At 47.8% G+C, this 24038-nt stretch overlaps 1 protein-coding gene across 3 annotated transcripts in view; it reads right to left on the bottom strand.

The window, feature by feature from the left end:
• The window catches only part of robo4 (roundabout, axon guidance receptor, homolog 4 (Drosophila)), a 134711-nt gene that overhangs the window by 70881 nt on the left and 39792 nt on the right, over window positions 1-24038 (bottom strand). For all 3 annotated transcript variants that reach the window (XM_078426780.1, XM_078426778.1, XM_078426779.1), the window contains exon 2: window positions 23632-23958. In XM_078426780.1, coding sequence (XP_078282906.1) covers window positions 23632-23958 — 327 coding nt within the window. The remainder of the gene's footprint in view (window positions 1-23631; window positions 23959-24038) is intronic.

Genomic DNA, 24038 nt, shown 5'->3' on the forward strand with positions numbered 1-24038 from the left:
AGAAGAAGAAGGGAACATGGAGAGGCAGGATGACTAGCGGCAAACGAGGAATGGAGATAACTTACTAAATCACAAAATGTTGCTGTGGCACGTATGTTTAAATAACTCTATGGGTGTGTGTGCATCCCATTCAAAATCCAACAGGATCCGGAAACTCCCCATAGACCCAGGTGGTGACTGGTCAGTCTATCAGAGTACGACAACCGCAAAAAAAGATTAATGTAATCATATCAGAATCCAGCTCTCTTTTCTATTCAATGTACCCCTCCTATGCCCACTGGAAGATTGTTCACAGATCTCACCCTTAAATGGAACCTGTACACACAAGGAGGCCACTTGGTTAACAGCCATCCTCCACACAAACCTCATCCCCTTTTATTTACTTCAGAGTGCCCAATAGAATTCCCTTTTAGACTTTCCTTGTTTCCACCCATCACTCTGTGTGTTGCCAAGTTCATGCAAATCTTAAAAAATGAGATTTCCTCTGAACTCCTTGTTGTATTTATTAATGACTGCCTCATTTCTACGGCTCCAAATTTTAGACTCCAGCATCAGTGGAGATATCTTCTCTCAGCCTATTTTGTTATAATCCTGAAAGGACCTTTTGCCCATTCGAATCTTCCTGCTAATTTCGAGGCAAGCTTTCTACCAAATCTCCAAGAAAAAGTGCGGCCCAGAGGAGCAACGATCTGTCACAATGTCAACAGGATTGCTACGATTCTCACCACCCGTTCCTCCCTGTGGGTTGGTAGCTGTTTCTTTATTCATTTAAAGTCCTAGCTTAGTGAAAACCTTTTCACTCAGAGAGTTGTAAATCTGTGGAATTCTCTGCCTCAGAAGGCGGTGGAGGCCAATTCTTTGGATGCTTTCAAGAGAGAGTTAGTTAGAGCTCTTAATGATAGCAGAGTCAGGGGGTATGGGGAGAAGGCAGGAACGGGGTACTGATTGTGAATAATCAGCCATGATCACATTGAATGGCAGTGCTGGCTCGAAGGGCCGAATGGCCTACTCCTGCACCTATTGTCTATTGTCTATTGCCCCTCCCATGCCTGAAAATGTGACCATTTGCTACCTTGGTTTAGAGACAAGGCCTCTCCTTGTCCCACTATTCATCTGGATAATGTGGCTGACACAGTAAACGACTAACAAGTCCTTTGGGAAGCTGTAATGTTAACGAGGGCCTTGTCACCTTGTCAGATCCTCGATCACTGGCATATTGTTCATTAGAAGGTCTAGTCATGTAGATCGGACGCTATTTAATTGCAGCACAAATTAAGTGTGAATTATTTTTCGTAATGAGCTCTGTTTGGTGCAGGCATTATCTCACCGAGCACCTCGGGGAGAGGACATGCGAGCACGGAGTGTTCCGGGAGGGTGAAAGGCCATCGTTGGTTGTGCAGTAAACCTTGAGTGCTAAGCTAAATTAGAGCTGCTGAACAAGTCGCTCTGTATATATCACCCCACTTTTCTAGACTGCTGCTCTTTAGTTTTAGCTTTTAGTTTTAGAGATACAGCGCGGAAACAGGCCCTTCGACCCACCGAGTCTGCCCCGACCAACGATCCCCGCACATTAACACTATCCTACACACACTGGGGAAAACTTACACAAGCACCAAGCCAATTAACCTACATGCCTGTGCGGCTTTAGAGTGTGGGAGGAAACCAAAGATCGCGGAGAAAACCCACGCGGTCACGGGGAGAACGTACAAACTCCGTACAGACCGCACCCGTAGTCGGGATCAAACCTGGGTCTCTGGCGCTGTAAGGCAGCAACTCTACCGCTGTGCCATTGTGCTCTTGGTAAATTGCAAAAGGACACAGAGTGCTGGAGTAACTCAGTAGGTCAGGCAGCATCTCTGGGGAACATGGATAGGTGACCTTTCAGGTCGAGACCCTTCTTCAGACTTTGGTAGTCTCTTGGTAAATTGCTAGTTGTTAATAATTCTCAGGTTATCGAAAGATATGTGCATTCCAACTCACCCAATTGAAATATTAAAATCTGAACAATAATCCAAATTTTTCTCCACACCACTTTTCCTTCAGTGTCACTGGTGGATGTTTATATGGATCCATTCACTGATCTCTAAAATATAGAGACACAAGCAACTGCACATGCTGGAGTCATGCTGGTAGACGAGGCATCTTGGTCGGCCTGAGCAGGCTGGGCTGAAGGGCCTGTTACCGTGCTGTACGGCTCTACAGCACTGCAAAGTGTTTCAGTTCAAATAAAAAATCAGATCAAATTTAGATTTTTTTTAGAGATACAGCGCGGAAACAGGCCCTTCGGCCCACCGAATCCGCGCCGCCAAACGATCCCCGCACATTAACACTATCCTACACACACTAGGGACAATTTTTACGTATTACCTAGTCAATTAACCTACAAACCTGTACGTCTTTGGAGTGTGGGAGGAAACCGAAGATCTCGGTGAAAACCCACGCAGGTCACGGGGAGAACGTACAAACTCCGTACAGACGGCGCCCGTAGTCAGGATCGAACCTGAGTCTCCGGCGCTGCATTCGCTGTAAGGCAGCAACTCTACCGCTGCGCCACCGTGCCGCCCTAGTCAGGGAAAATTATCACTACAATTTTCAATTATCCTTCTGGCTGCCACATGATGTTGGTAGCTACAGGAGTAATGGCTGAAGTGGGATTTGGAGGATTGTCGACTCAAATTTCGAGATAGCTGCAAACTTCATTCATAAACTTTGTGCCCAGCAGACACAACAGGAACCTATTGAATGTCCTTGTCGCCAAGATTAGATCGAGACACCATAAGATTTATTCCGCTCTTTTCCAGATGACCCATTAAGCTGCAAGGAATTTCCATAGAATCGTTTCTGCATCGTCCAGCACAGATATTCATCCCCGTAATTAGGATATTAGAACTCTATTTGACTTCCGTGGCCGAGATATTAATCTTGAACCACAGTTTCACCACACATCTTAATAAAATGTTGTTTATGCGACAAATGTAGCTGGACTGACTATTGGGTTGTTATTGGGCTTCTGAACAGTCCTTCCATAAGCTAGGGTACTGATCGATTCACCTCTAGCCTATTATTGACATTGTCTGTGAAATGAAGATAGGCACAAAATGCAGGAGTAACTCAGCGGGGCAGGCAGCATCTCTGGAGAGAATGGGTTGAGAGCTTTCTTAAGTCTGCGAAACTGATGTGCTACAATGCTGAGAACTACAGTATACAATGCTCTCTTCCCCTTTGCTCTGCCTTTTGCAATTGACTTTGATGTGGTTGTTTCTTTGCGTGGTATATCTGATCCGTTTGGATAGCATGCAAAACAAAGGTTTTCCCTGACTCTCCGTCTGAAGAAGGGTCTCGACCCGAAACATCACCTATTCCTTTTCTCCAGAGATGCTGTCGACCCGCTGAGTTACTCCAGCTTTTCATGTCTATCTTCAAGTGACGATAATAACTCTAAACCTAAAAACGGGATTAAAGTGATGGGCTTGGTGATCCTGATCTTATCCTGATAACCCTTCAAGCCAATTGTCTAAGTTGACTATTGTTGGCAAACATCAGCATAAGCTACTAAAAAGTATCATTAAAACTGTTTCAACTCCTGGTGTACCCTGCCTTCAACAAAGTCCCTGAATATTGGTTCTTGTCAAGAGTCTAGAGTGTTTTATTGTCATATATCCCAGATAGAACAATGAAATTGTTACTTGCAGCAACGCAATGCAACAGAATATGTAAACATACTACACTATAAACAATATAATCAATGAGAGAAAAAAAAAGTTCAGAGTGTATAGATACACATACTCACAAATACACACGTAACTTATTTATTCACAAGATGCTGGAGTAACTCAGCAGGTCAGGCAGCATCTCAGGAGAGAAGGAGGGGGTTCCCAGTTCTCCCTCTATCTTCCTGTCTCCACCTATATCCTTCCTTTGTCCCGCCCCCCTGACATCAGTTTGAAGAAGGGTCTCGACCCGAAATGTCACCCATTCCTTCTCTCCTGAGACGCTGCCTGACCTGCTGAGTTACTCCAGCATCTTGTGAATAAATACATACGTTGTAGCGACCATAGAGAATGGTCCGGGTCGTCGGACCCTCAGATTGGCCAGCAAGGTCACGTGTGAGCGCGACCGTAGGGATTGGTCCAGAGAGCGACATCGCTGATTGGCCAGCGTTGTCATGTGCGCTTTTGGCGCCCGAAATGTTTAGTTCGGCGAAGTCTTCGAACAAGACAGTAAGTTTTTGATGGTTGTCCTTTACCTTGTTGTTTAACTTTGTATTCGAATATTGCGGCTGCAATAAACTTCTTCTACAACCAACAAGTTTTCGGACTCGCCATATTGGTGACCCCGACGTGATCTGGATGATCACCGACTATGCAGGAACACGACACCTCGTTGTTGAATGCCGCGCCGGGCGCACCGGAGTTAAGCGCGGTAAGCGTTCACCTTCCGCTGTTTTGGACACATCAACCGCAATCTTGGTTTGTCCACACCGAAGCCCAATTTCATATAAAGAACATATCGGCCGACTCGACGAAGAATTACTATCTCGTCAGCGCTCTATCACCGGAGACGACCACACGCGTGATGCGGTTCATCGTTAATCCGCCTGCGGAAAGCAAGTACGAGGCAATGAAGAAATTGTTACTGCGAACCTTCGGGTTTAATAGGCATGATTGCGCTGAAAGACTTCTGCACCTACCGGACCTCGGAGATCGACGGCCGTCCGTTCTCATGGCCGAGATGATGATGCTAGCCGGTGAGCATACGGATTGCCTCATGTTCGAACAGGCATTCCGAGAGAAGCTTCCTGAGGATGTCCGACTGCTGCTCACGGATTGTTCTTTTAAGGACCCCGAAGCATATGCAGCGAAAGCGGACGCGCTCATAGCGGCTAAAAACAAGGCAAGCGGCTCGATCAACAAGGTCTCGACATCAGTGACCACGCCACAGCGACATCAAGATGGCGCCGCGTCTCCCGCCAGTTCTCCAAAAGCCCGCCAAAAAGATCCGCACAAGCGCGGCTGGTGCTATTATCACCTACGATGGGGTAGAGAATCCCGCAACTGCCGCTCACCTTGTACCTTCGCGGGAAATGCCTCGGCCGATCGTACATAGGGGCAGTTGCGATTGGCCAGAACCGACGCCTCTACGTCCACGATCGATTCACGGACACAGAATTTTTGGTAGACACGGGAGCCATCGTCAGTATAGTGCCGCCGACCGACCTCGAAACCAGAACGGGTAAGACAGGTCCCACCCTCATCGCGGTTAATGGCAGCCCCATTCGCACTTTCGGTATACGGAAGATGTCCCTTGTGTTAGGCCTCCGCACGTACGAATGGCCATTCATCATAGCAGACGTCAGACAAGCGATCCTAGGCGCAGATTTTCTCTGGGCTTTTTCACTGGTCCCTGATGTCCGCGGTAACGACCTCCGACCCTCCGCCAGCGAGGAGCCCGTCGCTCCAACAATCGCCTCCCCGCCCAGCCCTACTGTCCAGGCCGTCGTCGCGGCCCCTGACTCGTATGCTGAGATCCTGGCGGAGTTTCCAGAGCTGCTCATCCAACGTTTTGACACGCCTTCGGCCAAGCACGGCGTGGTCCATCACATCCGCACCGAGGGCCCTCCCGTTTTCGCTCGGGCCAGGAGACTACCGCCAGACAAACTGGTGGTGGCACGGGCGGAATTTAGGAAGATGGAGGAAATGGGCATTGTCCGTCAGTCCGACAGCCCGTGGGCCTCGCCATTGCATATGGTCTCCAAGGCATCTGGGGGATGGAGACCATGTGGCGATTATCGGCGTCTCAATGCTGTCACCACGGCTGATCGCTACCCCATACCGCACCTACAGGACTTTTCGTCTGGGCTGGAAGGAGCGGTGGTGTTCTCCAAAATCGATTTGGTGCGAGGATACCACCAGATTCCGGTGCGGCCGGAGGACATACAGAAAACTGCCACGATTACTCCGTTCGGGTTGTTTGAATGGTTGCGTATGCCTTTCGGTTTAAAGAACGCGGCACAGGCTTTCCAACGACTGATGGACCGTGTGGGTCGGGGTTTACCCTTTTTGTTTATTTATTTAGACGACATCCTGGTCGCCAGCCCCTCAGTGCAGGAACACCAGGTCCACTTGCGGACTGTGTTCCAGCGGCTCCAAGACCATGGGCTCATTATCCAACCCTCCAAGTGTCAATTCGGCCTCCCTTCTCTTGATTTTTTAGGGCACAGAATTACCCCTGCCGGCGCCTCCCCTTTGCCCGAGAAGGTGGAGGCTATCCGGGCATTTCCCAGGCCCACCACAGTAAAAGGACTACAGGAGTTCGTAGGCATGGTTAACTTCTACCATAGGTTCGTTCCGGCAGCTGCGCGGGTCATGCGCCCGCTCTTCCAGTGCCTTGCGGGAAAACCGGTAGAGTTGATATGGTCCCCGGCCGCAGAGTCGGCTTTTACAGCAGCTAAGGCAGCATTAGCAGACGCCACCATGTTGGTCCACCCGAGCCCCTCCGCCCCCACGGCCCTGACGGTTGACGCCTCTGACGTGGCGGTGGGCGGGGTCTTGGAGCAGCAGGTCGGTGGCCGTTGGCCGCCCTTGGCGTTTTTCAGCTGGCAACTAAATTCGGCTGAGCTGAAGTATAGCGCATTTGACCGAGAGCTTCTGGCCCTCTATTTAGCTGTTCGTCATTTCAGGTATTTCCTTGAGGGCCGCCTATTTGTAGCCTTTACGGACCACAAACCATTAACATTTGCATTTTTCAAATTGTCTGACCCATGGTTGGCCCGCCAGCAGCGGCACCTGACTGCTATCTCCGAATTTACCACCGATGTCCGTCATGTCGCGGGTAAGCTTAATGCCGTTGCTGACGCCCTGTCTAGACCTGCTTTTTCCCCTATTTCGGCGGTGGACTGCGAGGTGGATCCCCAGGAGCTTGCGGAGGCACAGCTTCTAGCGGATACCGCCTCGGCATACCAGTCCACCACTTCGGGATTGAAGTTGGCTCAGGTAGCCTGCGGGTCGGAAGGCACAAAAGTCTGGTGTGATGTTTCCCTTCCCCGTCCCAGGCCGGTAGTACCACCCTCCCTTCAGCGCCGGGTTTTTGATGCTATTCATGGGCTGGCGCACCCGTCCATCCGCTCCACCTCTGCTTTAGTAGCAGCTCGGTTTGTCTGGCATGGCCTACGGAAACAGGTAGCGGGTTGGGCGCGTTCCTGCGTTCCCTGTCAGACCGCTAAAGTCCAGCGCCATGTCCAGCCTCCCGTACAGGGGTTCGAGGTCCCAGCAGTTCGTTTTTTCCACATCCACGTGGATTTGGTCGGGCCTTTGCCTTCCTCCCGGGGCTACACCCACCTCCTCACGGTGGTGGATCGGTTCACCCGGTGGCCAGAGGCTTTCCCATTGTCTGATATCTCGGCAGCCTCTTGTGCCAGGACTTTGGCCCTCCATTGGGTAGCTCGTTTCGGGGTCCCGGCAGTTATTACCACTGACAGGGGGCCGCAGTTCACTTCGTCCCTCTGGGCCGCGCTCGCAGAACTGTACGGTTCTAAGTTACAACCCACTACTGCATACCACCCCCAGGCAAATGGACTTGTAGAAAGGTTCCACCGTCAACTTAAGGCGTCCCTCAGTGCAAGGCTTGAAGGCCCGGACTGGGTAGACCAACTCCCCTGGGTTCTTCTGGGCATCCGGACTGCTCCTAAGCAAGATCTCGGTGCGTCGTCCGCGGAGCTAGTATATGGCTCGACACTTCGAGTACCCGGAGATTTGTTTCCGGAACCCTCAGACCAGCTGCCTCCAGTCCCATCAGTCTTAGCATCTCTCCGGGCACGGGTGGGTTCCCTGGCTCCAGTTCCGACTTCACGTCATGGGTGTCCCATGGTACATGAACCGTCTTCCCTGAAGGACTGTGAGTTTGTGTTTCTGCGAAAAGATTCCCATCGTGCCCCGTTGCAGAGGGTCTATCAAGGGCCGTTCCGGGTTTTACGTAAGGGAACGGCTACCTTCACCTTAGACATGTGCGGCAGGAGTGAGCTCATCTCGGTGTCCCGGCTCAAACCTGCACACTTGGATCCGGATCAACCAGTCCTGGTCGGCCAAACCCCTAGGAGAGGCCGACCTCCGTCAGTTCCGCTCAGTCCAGGACCCCCCGTTCCGGCAGTTCCTCCAGGACCCCCCGTTCCGGCAGTTCCTCCAAGTCCGGAATCCCCTGCTCCTGTGGTTCAGGCTGCCCCTCTCCTTACTCGTTATGGTCGCGAAATCCGGCTCCCTGCTAGGTTCCGTACCTCGGGTTCTGGGGGGGGTCATGTAGCGACCATAGAGAATGGTCCGGGTCGTCGAACCCTCAGATTGGCCAGCAAGGTCACGTGTGAGCGCGACCGTAGGGATTGGTCCAGAGAGCGACATCGCTGATTGGCCAGCGTTGTCATGTGCGCTTTTGGCGCCCGAAATGTTTAGTTCGGCGAAGTCTTCGAAGAAGACAGTAAGTTTTTGATGGTTGTCCTTTACCTTGTTGTTTAACTTTGTATTCGAATATTGCGGCTGCAATAAACTTCTTCTACAACCAACAAGTTTTCGGACTCGCCATAACGTAAAAATACACACACACACACACACACACACACACACACACACACATACAACAACAAAAAAACAATAATAGAGCAATAACAATAATAGACTATTGTAGTTCAGAGCTTATTTGAGGTTATTAGTGTTTAATAGCCAAATGGCTGTAGGGAAGAAGCTGTTGCTGAACCTGGGTGGTACAGTTTTCAGGCTCCTGTACCTTCTTCCCGATGACAGGGGTGAAATGAGTGCATGGCCAGGGTGGTGTGGGTCTCTGATGATGCTGGCTGCCTTTTATGAGGCAGCGACTCCGGTAAATCCCTTCGATGGTGGGGAGGTCAGAGCCGGTGATGGACTGACTGGGCAGTGTTCACAACGTTTTGCAGCCTTCTTCGCTCCTGGGCGTTCAAGTTGCCGAACCAGGCCGTGATGCAACCAGTCAATATGCTCTCTACTGTACAGCTTGTAGAAGTTCAAGAGAATCCTCTCTGACATATCAAATCTCCGTAATCTCAGGAGGTAGAGGCATTGATGTGCTTTCTTTATAATTGCATTAGTGTGCTGGGTCCAGGAAAGATCTTCGGAAATATACACGCCCAGGAATCTTTGACTCTCTCCACCATCGTTGATATAAACAGGATTGTGGGTCCTCATCCTTCCTCTTCCAAAGTCCACAATCAGTGCATTGGTCTTACTGATATTGAGAGCCAGGTTGTTGTTGTGCTGGCACCATTTGGTCAATCGGTCCATCTCACTTCTACGCTCTGACTCATCACCATCTGTAATTCGTCCAACAACGGTGGTGTCGTCGGCGAACCTGAAGATGGTGCTCGCGCTGTGACCTGATCATACGGACGATGCAAGTGATGTGCAACTATTTTTTCCTTTGAGGTAGAATTCTATTAGTTTAGATTGCTCAGTCAATTGGTTTCAAGCTGAAATCCAAAGTTATGATTGATAAGCGATAATAGAACGATTTGTGGAGCGGGTTTAGAATACCATAATACAGCTAATTCTGGAGGAATAAAAATTAGGCCTTAAATCCACTTATTTCCACTCACAAAGAAATGCAAAAAACACTTTTGCTTTCCTGACAATTCTAAATCATCAAGATATATGGCACTTGTAGCTGGTGAATGATATTTGATATCCTTCAAGCTGATTACAATCGCAGTCTCTCGTGTGTGTTAACCTTTGAAGCAAGCTGAATACAAACAGCTAACAGAAGGTGTTTATATAGATATAACATTGTCCACCTGATCAAATGAGGAAGAAACTGAAGTCCCCTGAAGGGTCTCGACCCGAAACATCACCTATTCCTTTTCTCCAGAGATGCTGTCCGACCCGCTGAGTTACTCCAGCACTTTGTGTCCATCTTCGGTTTAAAGCAGCATCTGCAGTTCCTTCTTACACAAGAGACTGAAGAATCAAAATTAGCCAGGCTCCTAAGCCTGACATTAACCTGCCCTTTGCTGCACTTGGAAGAGAATGGAAAGTGGTCAACAATATAAAATGACTTCACGATGTTTTAAATTGTTGTGTAGTTTTTGTTTTAGAGATACAGCGTGGAAACTGGCCCTTTGGCCCACCGAGTCCACACCAACCAGCAATCACCCCCGACACTTGCCCCATCTTCCATTTACAAAAGCCAATTAACCTACATACCTGCATGTCTTTGGGAAGTGGGATGAAACTGGAGCATCCGGAGGAAACCTACGCAGTACAAACTCCGTTCAGACAGCACCTGAGATCAGGATCGAACCCAGGTCTCTGGCGCTGTGAGGCAACAAGTCAAGTCAAGTCAAGTCAAGTCAAATTTATTTGTCACATACACATACACGATGTGCAGTGAAATGAAAGTGGCAATGCCTGCGGGTTGTGCACAAAAAAGAATTACAGTTACAGCACTCAAATTTGTAGGTTAATTGGCTTGGTAAATGTAAAAAAATTGTCCATAGTGTGTGTCGGGTCGGGGTAATGTGCGGGGATCGCTGGTTAGTGTGGACTCAGTGGGCCGTAGGACCTGTTTCCGCGCCGTATCTCAAAACTAAACAAATCTTAAAACTACGGCCTCTATGCCCTTTATAAGAAAAAAAAGCATACATTTGTTTATGCCATTCAGATCACCTAAAAATGTCTTTACTTTTGAGAAAGTATTTTTAAAGTGTAGTCATTTTTGATTTGATAAATGCAGGGTAAATCTCCAATGACAGTTTAAAACTAACTGAAGCCACTGAAATTTTGACAGTCAAAATAATCTCACCTTCTGGTCTGAGTATTTGATGTGACACAACTCAGTCACATCCCCCTCTAAAACATCGCCTCCTCAACACATTGCTGCTTACTAATTCTGAAGTTCTTGGGGAAGTATGCAGCTTTGAGTGGAGATATACAAATAGAAGTTTAGACAATAGACAATAGACAATAGTTGCAGGAGTAGGCCATTCGGCCCTTCGAGCCAGCACCGCCATTCAATGTGATCATGGCTGATCATTCTCAATCAGTACCCCGTTCCCGCTTTCTCCCCATACCCCCTGACTCCGCTACCCTTAAGAGCTCTATCTAGCTCTCTCTTGAATGCATTCAGAGAATTGGCCTCCACTGCCTTCTGAGGCAGAGAATTGCACAGCATATAAGTTACTATTATTGTCGACAAAAAATTTAGTCTCTGGGGTTATAAAAGTTGACAGTCCTGATGGCCTGTGGGAAGAAGCTCCGTCTCATCCTCTCCGTTTTCACAGCGTGACAGCGGAGGCGTTTGCCTGATCGTAGCATCTGGAACAGTCCGTTACTGGGGTGGCAGGGGTCCCTCATGATCTTGCTTGCTCTGGATCTGCACCTCCTGATGTATAGGTCCTGCAGGGGGACGAGTGTAGTTCCCATGGTGCGTTCTGCCGAACGCACTACTCTCTGCAGGGCTATCCTGTCCTGGGCAGAGCTGTGCCCAAACCAGACTGTAATGTTGCCGGACAGGATGCTCTCTACAGCCCCAGAGTAGAAGCAATGAAGGATCCTCTGAGACACTCTGAATTTCCTCAGTTGTCTAAGGTGGTAAAGGCGCTGCTTAGCCTTACCCACCAGTGCGGCAATGTGCGTTGCCCACGTCAGATCCTCTGCGATGCGGACTCCCAAGTATTTGAAACTGCTCACCCTATCCACAATAGACCCATTTATCTCCAGTGGCGTGTACGTCCTTGGATGTTTAGCCCTTCTGAAGTCCACAATCAGCTCCTTTGTTTTAGTGACATTCAAGAGGAGGCTATTGTCCTGACACCAGAGTGCCAGATCAGCCACCTCCTCCCGGTAGGCCTTCTCATCGTTGTTGGAGATCCGGCCCACCACCACAGTGTCATCAGCAAACTTGATGATGGAGTTTGAGCTGAACCTGGCCCCACAGTCATGTGTGTACAGGGAGTACAGTAGGGGGCTAAGGACGCAGCCCTGGGGGGATCCTATGTTCAGGGTGAGGGAGCTAGATGTGTGTTCCCCCATCCTGACCACTTGGGGCCTGGCAGTGAGAAAGTCCAGGACCCAGGCACACAGAGGGGTGCTAAGCCCCAGTTCCAGCAGCTTCTCAACCAGTCTGCTGGGGACTATTGTGTTGAATGCTGAACTAAAGTCAATGAACAGCATCCTCACATAGCCCCCCTGGCTGTCCAGATGAGAGAGAGCGGTGTGTAGAACCTGGGAGACCGCATCATCCGTGGACCTGTTCGGACGGTATGCGAACTGTAGTGGGTCCATGTTGCGAGGAAGGAGGGCGCAGATGTGCTTCTTGACTAGCCTCTCAAAGCATTTCATGACAACCGAGGTGAGGGCCACCGGTCGGTAGTCATTTAAACAAGCTGGAGAGGCATTCTTTGGCACCGGTACAATGATGGATCTTTTGAAGCATGCAGGGACCACGGACTTTGCCAAGGAGAGTTTGAATATTGTGGTGAGCACTGGAGCAAGCTGAGTAGCACAAGACTTTAGTACTCGCCCAGATATACCATCTGGGCCTCCAGCTTTCCTCGTGTTCACACGCGTCAGAGCCCACCTCACCTCATGCTCGGACACCGAGAATGTGTGCACATCCCCGGCGGTGGATCCCCCTCCAGCCTCGCTAGCCAGCGCCCCTTCGGTGCTGTTTTTAGACGGCGAGCTGGTGGTGTTACCCGTCTCAAACCGTGCGTAAAAAGAGTTCAGGTCATCAGCTAAGGAGGAGCCGGCACTTCCGGTTGAGGGGGTGCTGGACCTGTAGCTAGTTATAGTCCGTAGCCCCTGCCAAAGGCGCCTGGTGTCCTGCTGCTCCATCTGTGACTCCATCTTGTCCCGGTACCTCTTTTTTGCGTCCTTCACTGCCCTTCGCAGTCGGTATGACTCTCCCTTGTAGTCGTCCATGTGGCCGGATGCCAGGCCGGAGTTGTAAGCAGCGGTGCGAGCATTCAAGGCCACGCGAATAGACCTGTCCACCCAGGGTTTTTGGTTAGGGAAGATACTGACCCTTACCGTGGGGATGATGGTATCGGCTATTGTGGCAATGAAGTCCGTAACCGCTTCTGCAAACTCATTTACGTCTCTGGAACTTTCTTGGAACATGTTCCAGTCGACTTCGCTCAGTGCATCCTGCAGCATGGCCTCTGAATGGTCAGCCCACCGCTTTACGTCCCTCGTCACTGTCGCTTCCCGTACTATCCGTTGTTTGTACTCCGGCAGCAGGAAAATGGCAGCGTGGTCAGATTTCCCAAAAGGAGGGAGAGAAACGGCCTTGTAGCCTTTCCTGAACGGCGTGTAGCAGTGGTCCAAAGTTCTTTCCCCCCTGGTGACACACGTGATGTGTTGGTAGAAGTTGGGCATGACCTTTTTGAGATTTCCCCTATTGAAGTCTCCAGCCACCAGCACAGCCGCATCGGGGTTCTTGTTTTGGTGTTGACACAACACATCGTGTAGGGTCGACAGTGCCACGTCGGTGTCCGCATGCGGTGGGATATAGACGGCTGTGATGATCACCGAGCTGAACAACACTACCACTGCACCATGTGCTTCCCTTGTATATTTGTGATTTGTGTATGGTGTAAATATGTAAGTATATTAATAAATCTTTTAAAAATATAATATCAACAGAGCCATAGATGAAGGCTAAGAAAGGGCAGATGAAATGCTTAAGGAACTGCAGATACGAGTTTAAACCGTAGATAGACAAAAGCTGGAGTAACTCAGCGGAAAAGGCAGGATCTCTGGAAAGAAGAAGTGGGTGACGTTTCAGGTCGAGACCCATCTTCAGAGGAGAGAAGGAATGGGTGACGTTTCAGGTCGAGACCCTTCTTCAGAGGGTCTCGACCCAAAACGTCACCCATTCCTTCTCTCCAGAGATGCTGCCTGCCCCGCTGAGTTACTCCAGCATGTTATGTCTACCTAAGAAAGGGCAGAGTTCATTCTGGAACATTCCAGTAAGGTTGCCAAGCACAAAGGATTGTGGGATTCAGTCAATCAGCACGACCTCCACGCGCCAGCGGGTTGTGTGACAGGCATTTACGAGAAGTACCTGGATATTCGTTTAAAGTACAAGGGCTTGCTTTATAGAGCAGCCCGAGACAATGGGACATGAAAAAGATCAGAATCAAAGCTGACAGGAAGAAAGTCCTCTGATGTGATTAATGGAGTCTAGCATGAGTAGTTCCAACAGTGGGGCAAATGCTACAACCAAGGCAGATCAAACTTGTTATTAACTGCTTCAAGCTGCTGCTGATCAGATTTCTTAACAGCCTGCATTATTATTTTACATGGAAACAAATCACATCTTGCTTTTGATTTTCTTTCACTGGACAAGAAATCTGAATAATTTTACACTCGTGTTATTCAGATTTTACTTTTTAGGCTTTTTTTTTGTTTTTAGAGACACAGCGTGGGAACAGACCCTTCAGCCCACTGAGTTCGGGCTCAAGTTCTATCCAACACACACCAAGGGGAATTTGCAGTAGCTAATTAACCTACAGACCTGTGCGTCTTTGGGATATGGGAGGAAGCCGGAGCGACTGGAGAAAACCCACGCAGTCTCAGGGAGAACCTGCAAACTCCGTACAGACAGCACCCGCAGTCAGAATTGAACCAGAGTCTCTGGTGCTGCAAGGCAGCAACTCTACCGCTGCGCCACTGTGCCACAGTTTGATGCTTACTTAATCTACCAACACCAAAACCTGCCTAATCTCACTTACTCAGTTCTCAGATTCTCAATTATAAAATACAGAAACAAGTCAATTGAATGAATTAAATCACTTTAATCAGAGTTATTCAGGGGCAAGTTACTCGGTCAGTATTGTATGGCCAAGTGAATATAATTACAACATATTTTATACGTTTTGACTTGTCTCATTACAAAGACTTGGGGACTCGGTTTATAAGGCCTCTTCTCTGGCTACGTTTAAGAAACATTTAGACAGGTACATGGATAGGGTAGGTTTAGAAGAATACCAGCCAAAAGCAGGCAGATGGGACTAGGTTAGATAGGACATGTTGGTCTGCATGGGCAAGTTGGACTCAAGGACTTGCTTCGACGGCGTTCACCTCTCTGACTCCATAACTGCACAATGAAAGGTCCACGAATTTAGGGTGATGTATAATAATCAGTAGTGCACCTACAGTGAATCACAACCAACTCAAAACCCTAGAGACTGAATCAGGTTTAGACAGGGATAGAATGTCTCAGAACGTTACTGGTTCGTAATGGGTACCTATAGCAAACTGCCTGCGGGTTTCAGAGGAAAAGGTCAGCCCCGGTCTCACTTGTTGGCAAGTAAGATCATGGGGATATATGACCCCAAACTGTACCCCTCACAGGTAAAAGACAAAAGACAATAGACAATAGGTGCAGGAATAGGCCATTCGGCCCTTCGAGCCAGCACCACCATTCAACGTGATCATGGCTGATCATTCTCAATCAGTACCCCGTTCCTGCCTTCTCCCCATACCCCCTGACTCTGCTATCCTTAAGAGCTCTAGCTAGCTCTCTCTTGAATGCATTCAGAGAATTGGCCTCCACTGCCTTCTGAGGCAGAGAATTCCACAGATTTACAACTCTCTGACAGAAAAAGCTTTTCCTCATCTCCGTTCTAAATGGCCTACCCCTTATTCTTAAACTGTGGCCCCTGGTTCTGGACTCCCCCAACATTGGGAACATGTTTCCTGCCTCTAACGTGTCCAACCCCTTAATAATTATATGTTTCAATAAGATCCCCTCTCATCCTTCTAAATTCCAGTGTATACAAGCCTAGCCGCTCCAGTCTTTCAACATAGGACAGTCCCGCCATTCCGGGAATTAACCTAGTAAACTTACCCTGCACGCCCTCAATAGCAAAGAATTGGGCATCCAGTGAAAAGTCAACATTGAGATGGGAAAGCCCAAAGTCTCCACTGAACCTTCATCTCGTATTAATGAGATCATTAATACGAGATGAAGGTTCAGTGGAGACTTTGGGCTTTCCCATCTCAATGTAACCAATTCCTCGAATGCAGAGTCCACTTTAGTTTTCTTGCCTGCTGATTCTGCAGAAAACCCCTTCCAACTTCACGGATGAAACCAAACAGAGTCTGCAACCTGATAAAACAGCTGCCTTCTGACTGTTCGTGTGTACACTGCTGTTTCCAACTTTTGACCACGCTTAAGCTCAAAAAAATGATCTTAAAATAGTTATGGCAGTGTTTTGAAATAAAAGATCCCCAAGCAAAAAATGCTGCCTGACCTGCTGAGTATTTTCATTATTGTTGCTCTTTAATTTGTGGTTCAATGGTTCTTTACTGTCACGTATGGCCAGCACAATCAAATTATTTTGCACACCTCACAAATGCACATTTGCCACATTTTGGCATGTGTACAAAAAAAAAAAAAAGTTCAAAGTCTGGTCCATATGCTGGAATTACTGAAACGCCCCCAATCCAGGTTAGTCCGGGTCAGCCCCAGGCTGCTGCAGACCCATGAGCCAACATCCACCTCCTTGCTCGACACCCTCTGTGTGCCAGGGAGTGCCTCCTGCAGCCGAGCTTGAAGGCACTGGAGGCAATAACCCAGTCTCTCTCCTACCGGCACCACTCCTTGCGTCCGTTACCGCCAGCAACTCCCTCCTCGACTCTCCAATTAAAACCACAGATTAAAGCCAGCCTGGACTCTCACCTATTTCTCCCCATGACCAACATTCCTTCCTCTAGCTTCACAATTCCCAATTCTTCAATCATTTTGTCTTACACCTTCTGTCTTTTCGTTTCTGGCCTTTGTTTACCATCTACTCATCCAAAACAGCCCTTACCTGTATCAACCTATTATCTAACAGGATTTGTCTGCTTTCTCTCCCCCCCCCCACCCTCCCCCCCACCCTCCCCCTCCATAATCAGTCTGAATAAGGATCCCAACCTGAAACATCACCTATCTGTGTTCTCCAGAGATGCTGCCTGACTCGTTGAATTTCTCTAACACGGTCTTTTTTTAAGTATAAACCAGCATCTCCAGTTCCTTGTTTCAATGTTGTTTTCCTGCTTTAAAAACAACTATAAGTGAACTTTTCAGGTGTAATTCTGATTCACTCTGTTGACTGGTTTCCTGAGTTAGCTTGATTCTGTAACTGTGTCTTTGTTGGACCTTTTAACAACTCCTTGAGCTGAAGAACTTGCAGCCACTTGTCTTAATTCATTGCTATCCTGAGACTCTTCAAAAGTGGTTGGCTGTCAGGCTTCAATGATAGATCATTATCGCCAAGTATGTCTCTCGACATGAGGATGTGATTGACTGCTCATTTCTAACATTACCTCTAACGCATATTAAATATTTCTTCGGGGTGACAGACTTGAGTTACTTCTGTGATGTATGTTCATTGCTGTATCTTGTAATCGCTGACTGGTTAGCAAATTTCTTCATGTTGTATCATTAACTTTTATTTCCTTACCACTCGCCTCTTTGAGTTGGGCTGTGCCAAACTCACTTAACTGTCTGAAGAAGGGTCTCGACCCGAAATGTCACCCATTCTTTCCAGAAATGCTGCCTGTCCCACTGAGTTACTCCAGCATTTTTGTGTCTATCACCTACCTGGCTGATTTGTTCTAGAGCACAGCACCAACCGCACAGTATTTAAACAAGTCAAACAATCCATGATTCATCACCTGCATTTCAAAGATTCCTTTACCATGTGTGAACACCATGTCTGTGTGGAGTTTGCACGTTCTCACGGTGACCGCGCGGGTTTCCTCGGCTCCGCAAGTTTCTTCCCACATCCCAAAGACACTTGGTTTGTAGGATAATCGGCCTCTGTAAATTGCCCCTAGTGTGTACAGAGTGGATGCAAAAGTGGGACAACATAGAAGTGTGAACAGGTGGTCAATGGTCTGTGTGTACTGGGAGGGCCGAAGGGCCTGTTTCAATGCTGTATGTCTAAACAAAGCTAAACTAAACAATTGCCCCAATGGCTAGTGGATGATCTGGAGGAAGGAATAAATGTTTGAGGCGTGAATCTCTCAAGTAAACGTGAAGTAGACCATCGGATTATCCTTAATCTAACTTTATTGGACGTTACTCCCTTTATCCTGTATCTCTACACTGTGGCTTGATAGTAATCATGTATAGTCTTTCCGCTGACAAAAGACAATAGACAATAGACAATAGGTGCAGGAGGAGGCCATTCGGCCCTTCGAGCCAGCACCGCCATTCTATGTGATCATGGCTGATCATTCTCAATCAGTACCCTGTTCCTGCCTTCTCCCCATACCCCCTGACTCCGCTATCCTTAAGAGCTCTATCTAGCTCTCTCTCGAATGCATTCAGAGAATTGGCCTCCACTGCCTTCTGAGGCAGAGAATTCCACAGATTCACAACTCTCTGACTGAAAAAGTGTTTCCTCATCTCCGTTCTAAATGGCCTACCCCTTATTCTTAAACTATGGCCCCGGGTTCTGGACTCCCCCAACATTAGGAACATGTTTCCTGCCTCTAACGTGTCCAACCCCTTAATAATCTTATACATTTCGATAAGATCTCCTCTCATCCTTCTAAATTCCAGTGTATACAAGCCTAGTCGCTCCAGTCTTTCAACATATGACAGTCCCGCCATTCCGGTAATTAACCTAGTAAACCTACGCTGCACGCCCTAAATGACTGAAAAGCCCTCAACAAAAAAGCTTCCCACGTCCTTGATGCACGTGACAATAAATTAAACTAAATTAAACTTGTATCTCCATTTATCTTGCCGAGTTCCCCAAATAATCTCATTGTCTGTAACTGGAAAATCTATTCTCTCTTGGCCAATGTCAGATGATTCATGCATTGTTTTGAACTGAACATTGCGCTGTGTTTTGGCCAATGTTACACAATTATGGAACAATACTATCTACCTCTAACTTCTGGAAACAGCTTTTGTAGGAATTTCTGCTTTTGGACTAAAGCTGGCAAATGTAGTTTTGATCTGTAATAACAACAAAATCTTGCTCCAGTAAGAACTGACGGAATTTATTTAGAGCAAAGATATTGATTGCACCTCCAAACTTTATAAAGAAAAATAAATCAAAGTGCTGAAGAAATTCAGCAGGTCAGGCTCTTCTCTGGGTATGGGAATGGGTAGTTAACATTTTGCATTAGGACCCTTCTTCCGTCTGAAGTAGACTCGATGGGCTGAATGGCATTCTACTCATAACAAGAGGAGTTGAGTATAGGAGCAAAGAGGTCCTTCTACAGTTGTACCGGGCCCTGGTGAGACCGCACCTGGAGTACTGTGTGCAGTTTTGGTCTCCAAATTTGAGGAAGGATATTCTTGCTATGGAGGGCGTGCAGCGTAGGTTCACTAGGTTAATTCCCGGAATGGCGGGACTGTCGTATGTTGAAAGGCTGGAGCGATTGGGCTTGTATACACTGGAATTTAGAAGGATGAGGGGGGATCTTATTGAAACATAAAAGATAATTAGGGGATTGGACACATTAGAGGCAGGAAACATGTTCCCAATGTTGGGGGAGTCCAGAACAAGGGGCCACAGTTTAAGAATAAGGGGTAGGCCATTTAGAACGGAGATGAGGAATAACTTTTTCAGTCAGAGAGTGGTGAAGGTGTGGAATTCTCTGCCTCAGAAGGCAGTGGAGGCCAGTTCGTTGGATGCTTTCAAGAGAGAGCTGGATAGAGCTCTTAAGGATAGCGGAGTGAGGGGGTATGGGGAGAAGGCAGGAACGGGGTACTGATTGAGAGTGATCAGCCATGATCGCATTGAATGGCGGTGCTGGCTCGAAGGGCTGAATGGCCTACTCCTGCACCTATTGTCTATTGTCTATTGTCTATTGTCTTATGGTCTTATGGTCTTATGGTCCACGGATCCCGACCTGAAACATCATCTGCCCATTCCCTCCACAAACGCTGTCTGACCTGCTGAGTTCCTCCAGCAAATTTTTTTTTGGTCTAGTTTCCAGCATCTGCACTTTGTGTTTCCTTCTGACTTTATCCATTGCTATAGGAAAATAACTGCAGATGCTGGTATAAATCGAAGGTATCATAAAATGCTGGAGTAACTCAGCGGGTCAGGCAGCATCTCTGGAGAGAGGGAAGGGTCTCGAGCCGAAACGTCACCCATTCCTTCTCTCCAGAGATGCTGCCTGACCTGCTGAGTTACTCCAGCATTTTGTGATACTTATCCATTGTTATATATTTTTTTGTTAAGAGTCCACAATATATTTATGATGCTGGCTATTCCTGGCCATCATCCACAATCAAGCTAATGGCAACACCGCATACTGTATCGTAAGCAAGATGTAGGATTCCTGTTGTGTCATGATGAACCTGTGGAGGTTTGCAACTCAACACTGCATTTACATTAAGCAAACCTTTCTGACTTGTATCAGTCCAATTCCAACTCTTAATCTACATTGTGTAAGAAGGAACTGCAGATGCTGGTGTACACCAAAGGTAGACACAAAATGCTGGAGTAACTCAGCAGTTCAGGCAGCATCTCTAGAGAGAAGGAATGGGTGACGTTTCCAGTCGAGACCCTTCTTCAGACTTAAACTATATTGCCGTATGTAGTCAAATCTTTACTAAAGATCTTTCATAGACAAATGTTTGCATGACTTTGATAATTGACTCTGTAATTAAGATAACATCAGTTCATAAGTATTGACACCACTTCTGGTTGTACAAGGTCATAAGGAAAAGATGAATTAGGCCATTCGACCCATCAAGTCTACTCTGCCACTCAATCATGGCTGATCTATCTCTCCCTCCTAACCCCATTCGCCTGCCTTCTCCCCATAACCTGTACTAATCAAGAATCTATCTATCTCTGCCTTAAAAATACCCACTGACTTGGCCTCCACAGCTTTCTGTGGCAAAGAATTCCACAGATTCATCCCCCTCTGACTAAATACATTTCTTCAATTCTGAGGCTATGACCTCTAGTCCCAGTCCCTCCCACTAGTGGAATCATCCTCTCCACATCCACTCTATCCAAGCCTTTCACTATTCTGTATGCTTTAATGTCCCCCCTTATTCTTCTAAACTTCAGCGAGTACAGGCCCTGTGTCAACAAAGGCTCATCATAGGTTATATTTATATTTTTATTCATTTCATATTTCAGATACAGCGTGGAAACAGGCCCTTTCGGCCCACCAAGTCCGCGCCGCCCAGCGATCCCCGCATATTAACACTATCCTACACACACTAGGGACAATTTTTACATTTACCCAGTCAATTAACCTACATACCTGTACGTCTTTGGAGTGTGGGAGGAAACCGAAGATCTCGGAGAAAACCCACGCAGGTCACGGGGAGAACGTACAAACTCCGTACAGTACAGTACCCGTAGTCAGGATCGAACCCGAGTCTCCGGCGCTGCATTCGCTGTAAGGGAGCAACTCTACCGCTGCGCCACCGTGCCGCCTCGTTAACCCACTCATTCCTGGGATCATTCTTCAGGACCATCTCCAGAGTCAGCACATCTTTCCTCAGATATGGTGCCCAAAACTGCTCACAATATTCCAAATGCGGCCTTACCAGCACTTTATAGAGCCTCAACACTATATCCCTGTTTTTGTATACAAGCCCTCTTGAAATAAATGCAAGCATTGAGTTTGTTTTCTTTACTACCGATTTGACTGCAGATTAACTTTTTGGGAATCCTTCACCAGCACTCCCAATCCCCTTTGCACCTCCGGTTTCTGGATTCTCACCCCATTTAGAAAATAATCTATGCCTTTATTCCTACTACCAAAATGCATGACTCCACACTTTGTAACACTATATTCCATCTGCCACTTCTCTGCCCACTCTCCCAGCCTGTCCAAATCCTTCTGCAGAGTCCCTGCTTTCTCTACACTATCTGCCCCTCCACCTATTTTCGTATCATCCGCAAACTTTGCCACAAAGCCTTCAATCCCCGAGACTGGTGCACTTAGACTTTTGCAATAGTACATAGTGATGGCAGAGTCCTTCAATACATGGTCCAAAATATGCTACGAAACATCTTAATTAAAGAGTCAAATATCAAAGTCCCACAAATGTTTGTCCATGAAGGATCTTTAGTAAGGATTTGACTACATACGGCAATGTAGTTTAAGAGTGCAATCATTTCTGGACTGACTATCGTCATCCACATCCATCTCAAATCACGTTTACTAAAAGCAAAACATGGATTTCATCAGCTGTTTGCACAGACCTGGGAAGTTGATAAAAAGATGTTCATCAGTGACTATTTGATTTAAAGTTATCTTCTAGTCACTGCAAAATCATGCTGTTACACATGCATTTGGTACAACCATTATGACAATTACCCCATCAGTGTCTTTGATAAAAACTGCATTGGAAGATCATTCAGGCTGGCACAGCAGTGCAGTGGTCGAGCTGCTGCCTCATAGTGCCAGACACCCAGGTTCAATCCCGACTACGGGTGCTGTCTGCACAGAGTGTGTACGTTCTTCCTGTGACCGTGTGGGTTTTCTCAGGGTGCTCCGGTTTCCTCCCACACTCCAAAGACGTACAGGTTTGTAGGTTTATTGGCTTTGATAAAATTGTAAAATTTTATCCTAGTGTGTGGGATAGTAGAGTTGCTGCCTTATAGCGCCAGGAACCCGGGTTCGATCCTGACTATGGGTGCTGTCTGTACGGAGTTTGTACATTCTCCCCGTGACCTGCATGTGTTTTCTCTGAGATCTCCAGATTCCTTCTACACTCCAAAGACATACAGGCTTGCAGGTTAATTGGTTTGGTAAAATTGTAAATTGTCTCTAGTTTTTACGTGGGATAGCATTAGTGTGCGGGGATCGTTGGTCGGTGTGGACTCGATGGGCCGAAGGGCCTATTTCTGCGTTGTACCACTAAACTACATTAAAGGATAGTGAACCAAGGAGTTACTGAGAGTGAGCTTCTAAAATTGGCCTCTGTGAATTGACCTTAATGTGGAGGGAGTGGATTTTCTTTAGATTTAGAGATACAGCGCGGAAACAGGCCCTTCGGCCCACCGAGTCCGTGCCGCCCAGCGATCCCCGCACATCAACACTATCCTACACACACTAGGGACAATTTTTACATTTTACCCAGTCAATTAACCTACACACCTGCACGTCTTTGGAGTGTGGGAGGAAACCGAAGATCTCGGTGAAAACCCACGCAGGTCACGGGGAGAAAGTACAAACTCCATACAGACGGCGCCCATAGTCAGGATCGAACCTGAGTCTCAGGCGCTGCATTCGCTGTAAGTCAGCAACTCTACTGCTGCGCCACCGTGCCGCAATGGGCCAAAGGGCCTATTTCTGCGCTGTACCTCTAAACTAAATTAAAGGATGAGTGAACCAAGGAGTTGCTGAGAGTGGGCTTCTAAAATTGGCCTCTGTGAATTGACCTTAATGTGTAGGGAGTGGATGCGAAAGAGGGATAACATAGAACTAGTGTGAACGGGTGACTGATGGTTGGCGTGGACACAGTGGGCCAAAATGCCTGGTTCCATGCTGTATATCTAAACACTGCACCACTCTTTGCTGTGTTCTGAGGACATAAATGAACCTTATAAAAAGAAAGTCACTGAGAACTTCTCAGTGAGTTCTGGACAAGATATTAAACAGTCAACGGAATAGAAAGCAAACGACTCACTTGCCACGTAGAGAGATGCATTCCTACTCAAGGCGTACCCCAGGTGATTCCTTGCCACGCAGGTGTATATCCCTTCATCGGACTTTCCTTTACGCCTCTGGCTCACCTGGAAGAAGAAGAGGGAGCCATGTGGCAGTAGCGTGCGATGGGACAGAGGGTCGTCATTGCTGGTCTCCACACGCTCGCCGTTCCTGTACCACTCGATGACAGGATGGGGCCTGCCCTCGGCCCGGCAGTTCAGGGTAGCCGGCTCGCCCCAGAATACGGCAAGGTCCGTCGGGTGCTCGGCTATCTCAGGCGGCGAATCGCCCAGACGCAGCCGGGAATCTGGAATACAAGTTATCGGCAATTAATCCTCAGCGCTACACATCATTGAATCCGAGTCATCCAGCCTGCTTCCTTGCTGT

This window comes from Rhinoraja longicauda, chromosome 32, assembly GCF_053455715.1.
Source record: "Rhinoraja longicauda isolate Sanriku21f chromosome 32, sRhiLon1.1, whole genome shotgun sequence".
In the NCBI taxonomy this organism is placed as follows: domain Eukaryota; kingdom Metazoa; phylum Chordata; class Chondrichthyes; order Rajiformes; family Arhynchobatidae; genus Rhinoraja; species Rhinoraja longicauda.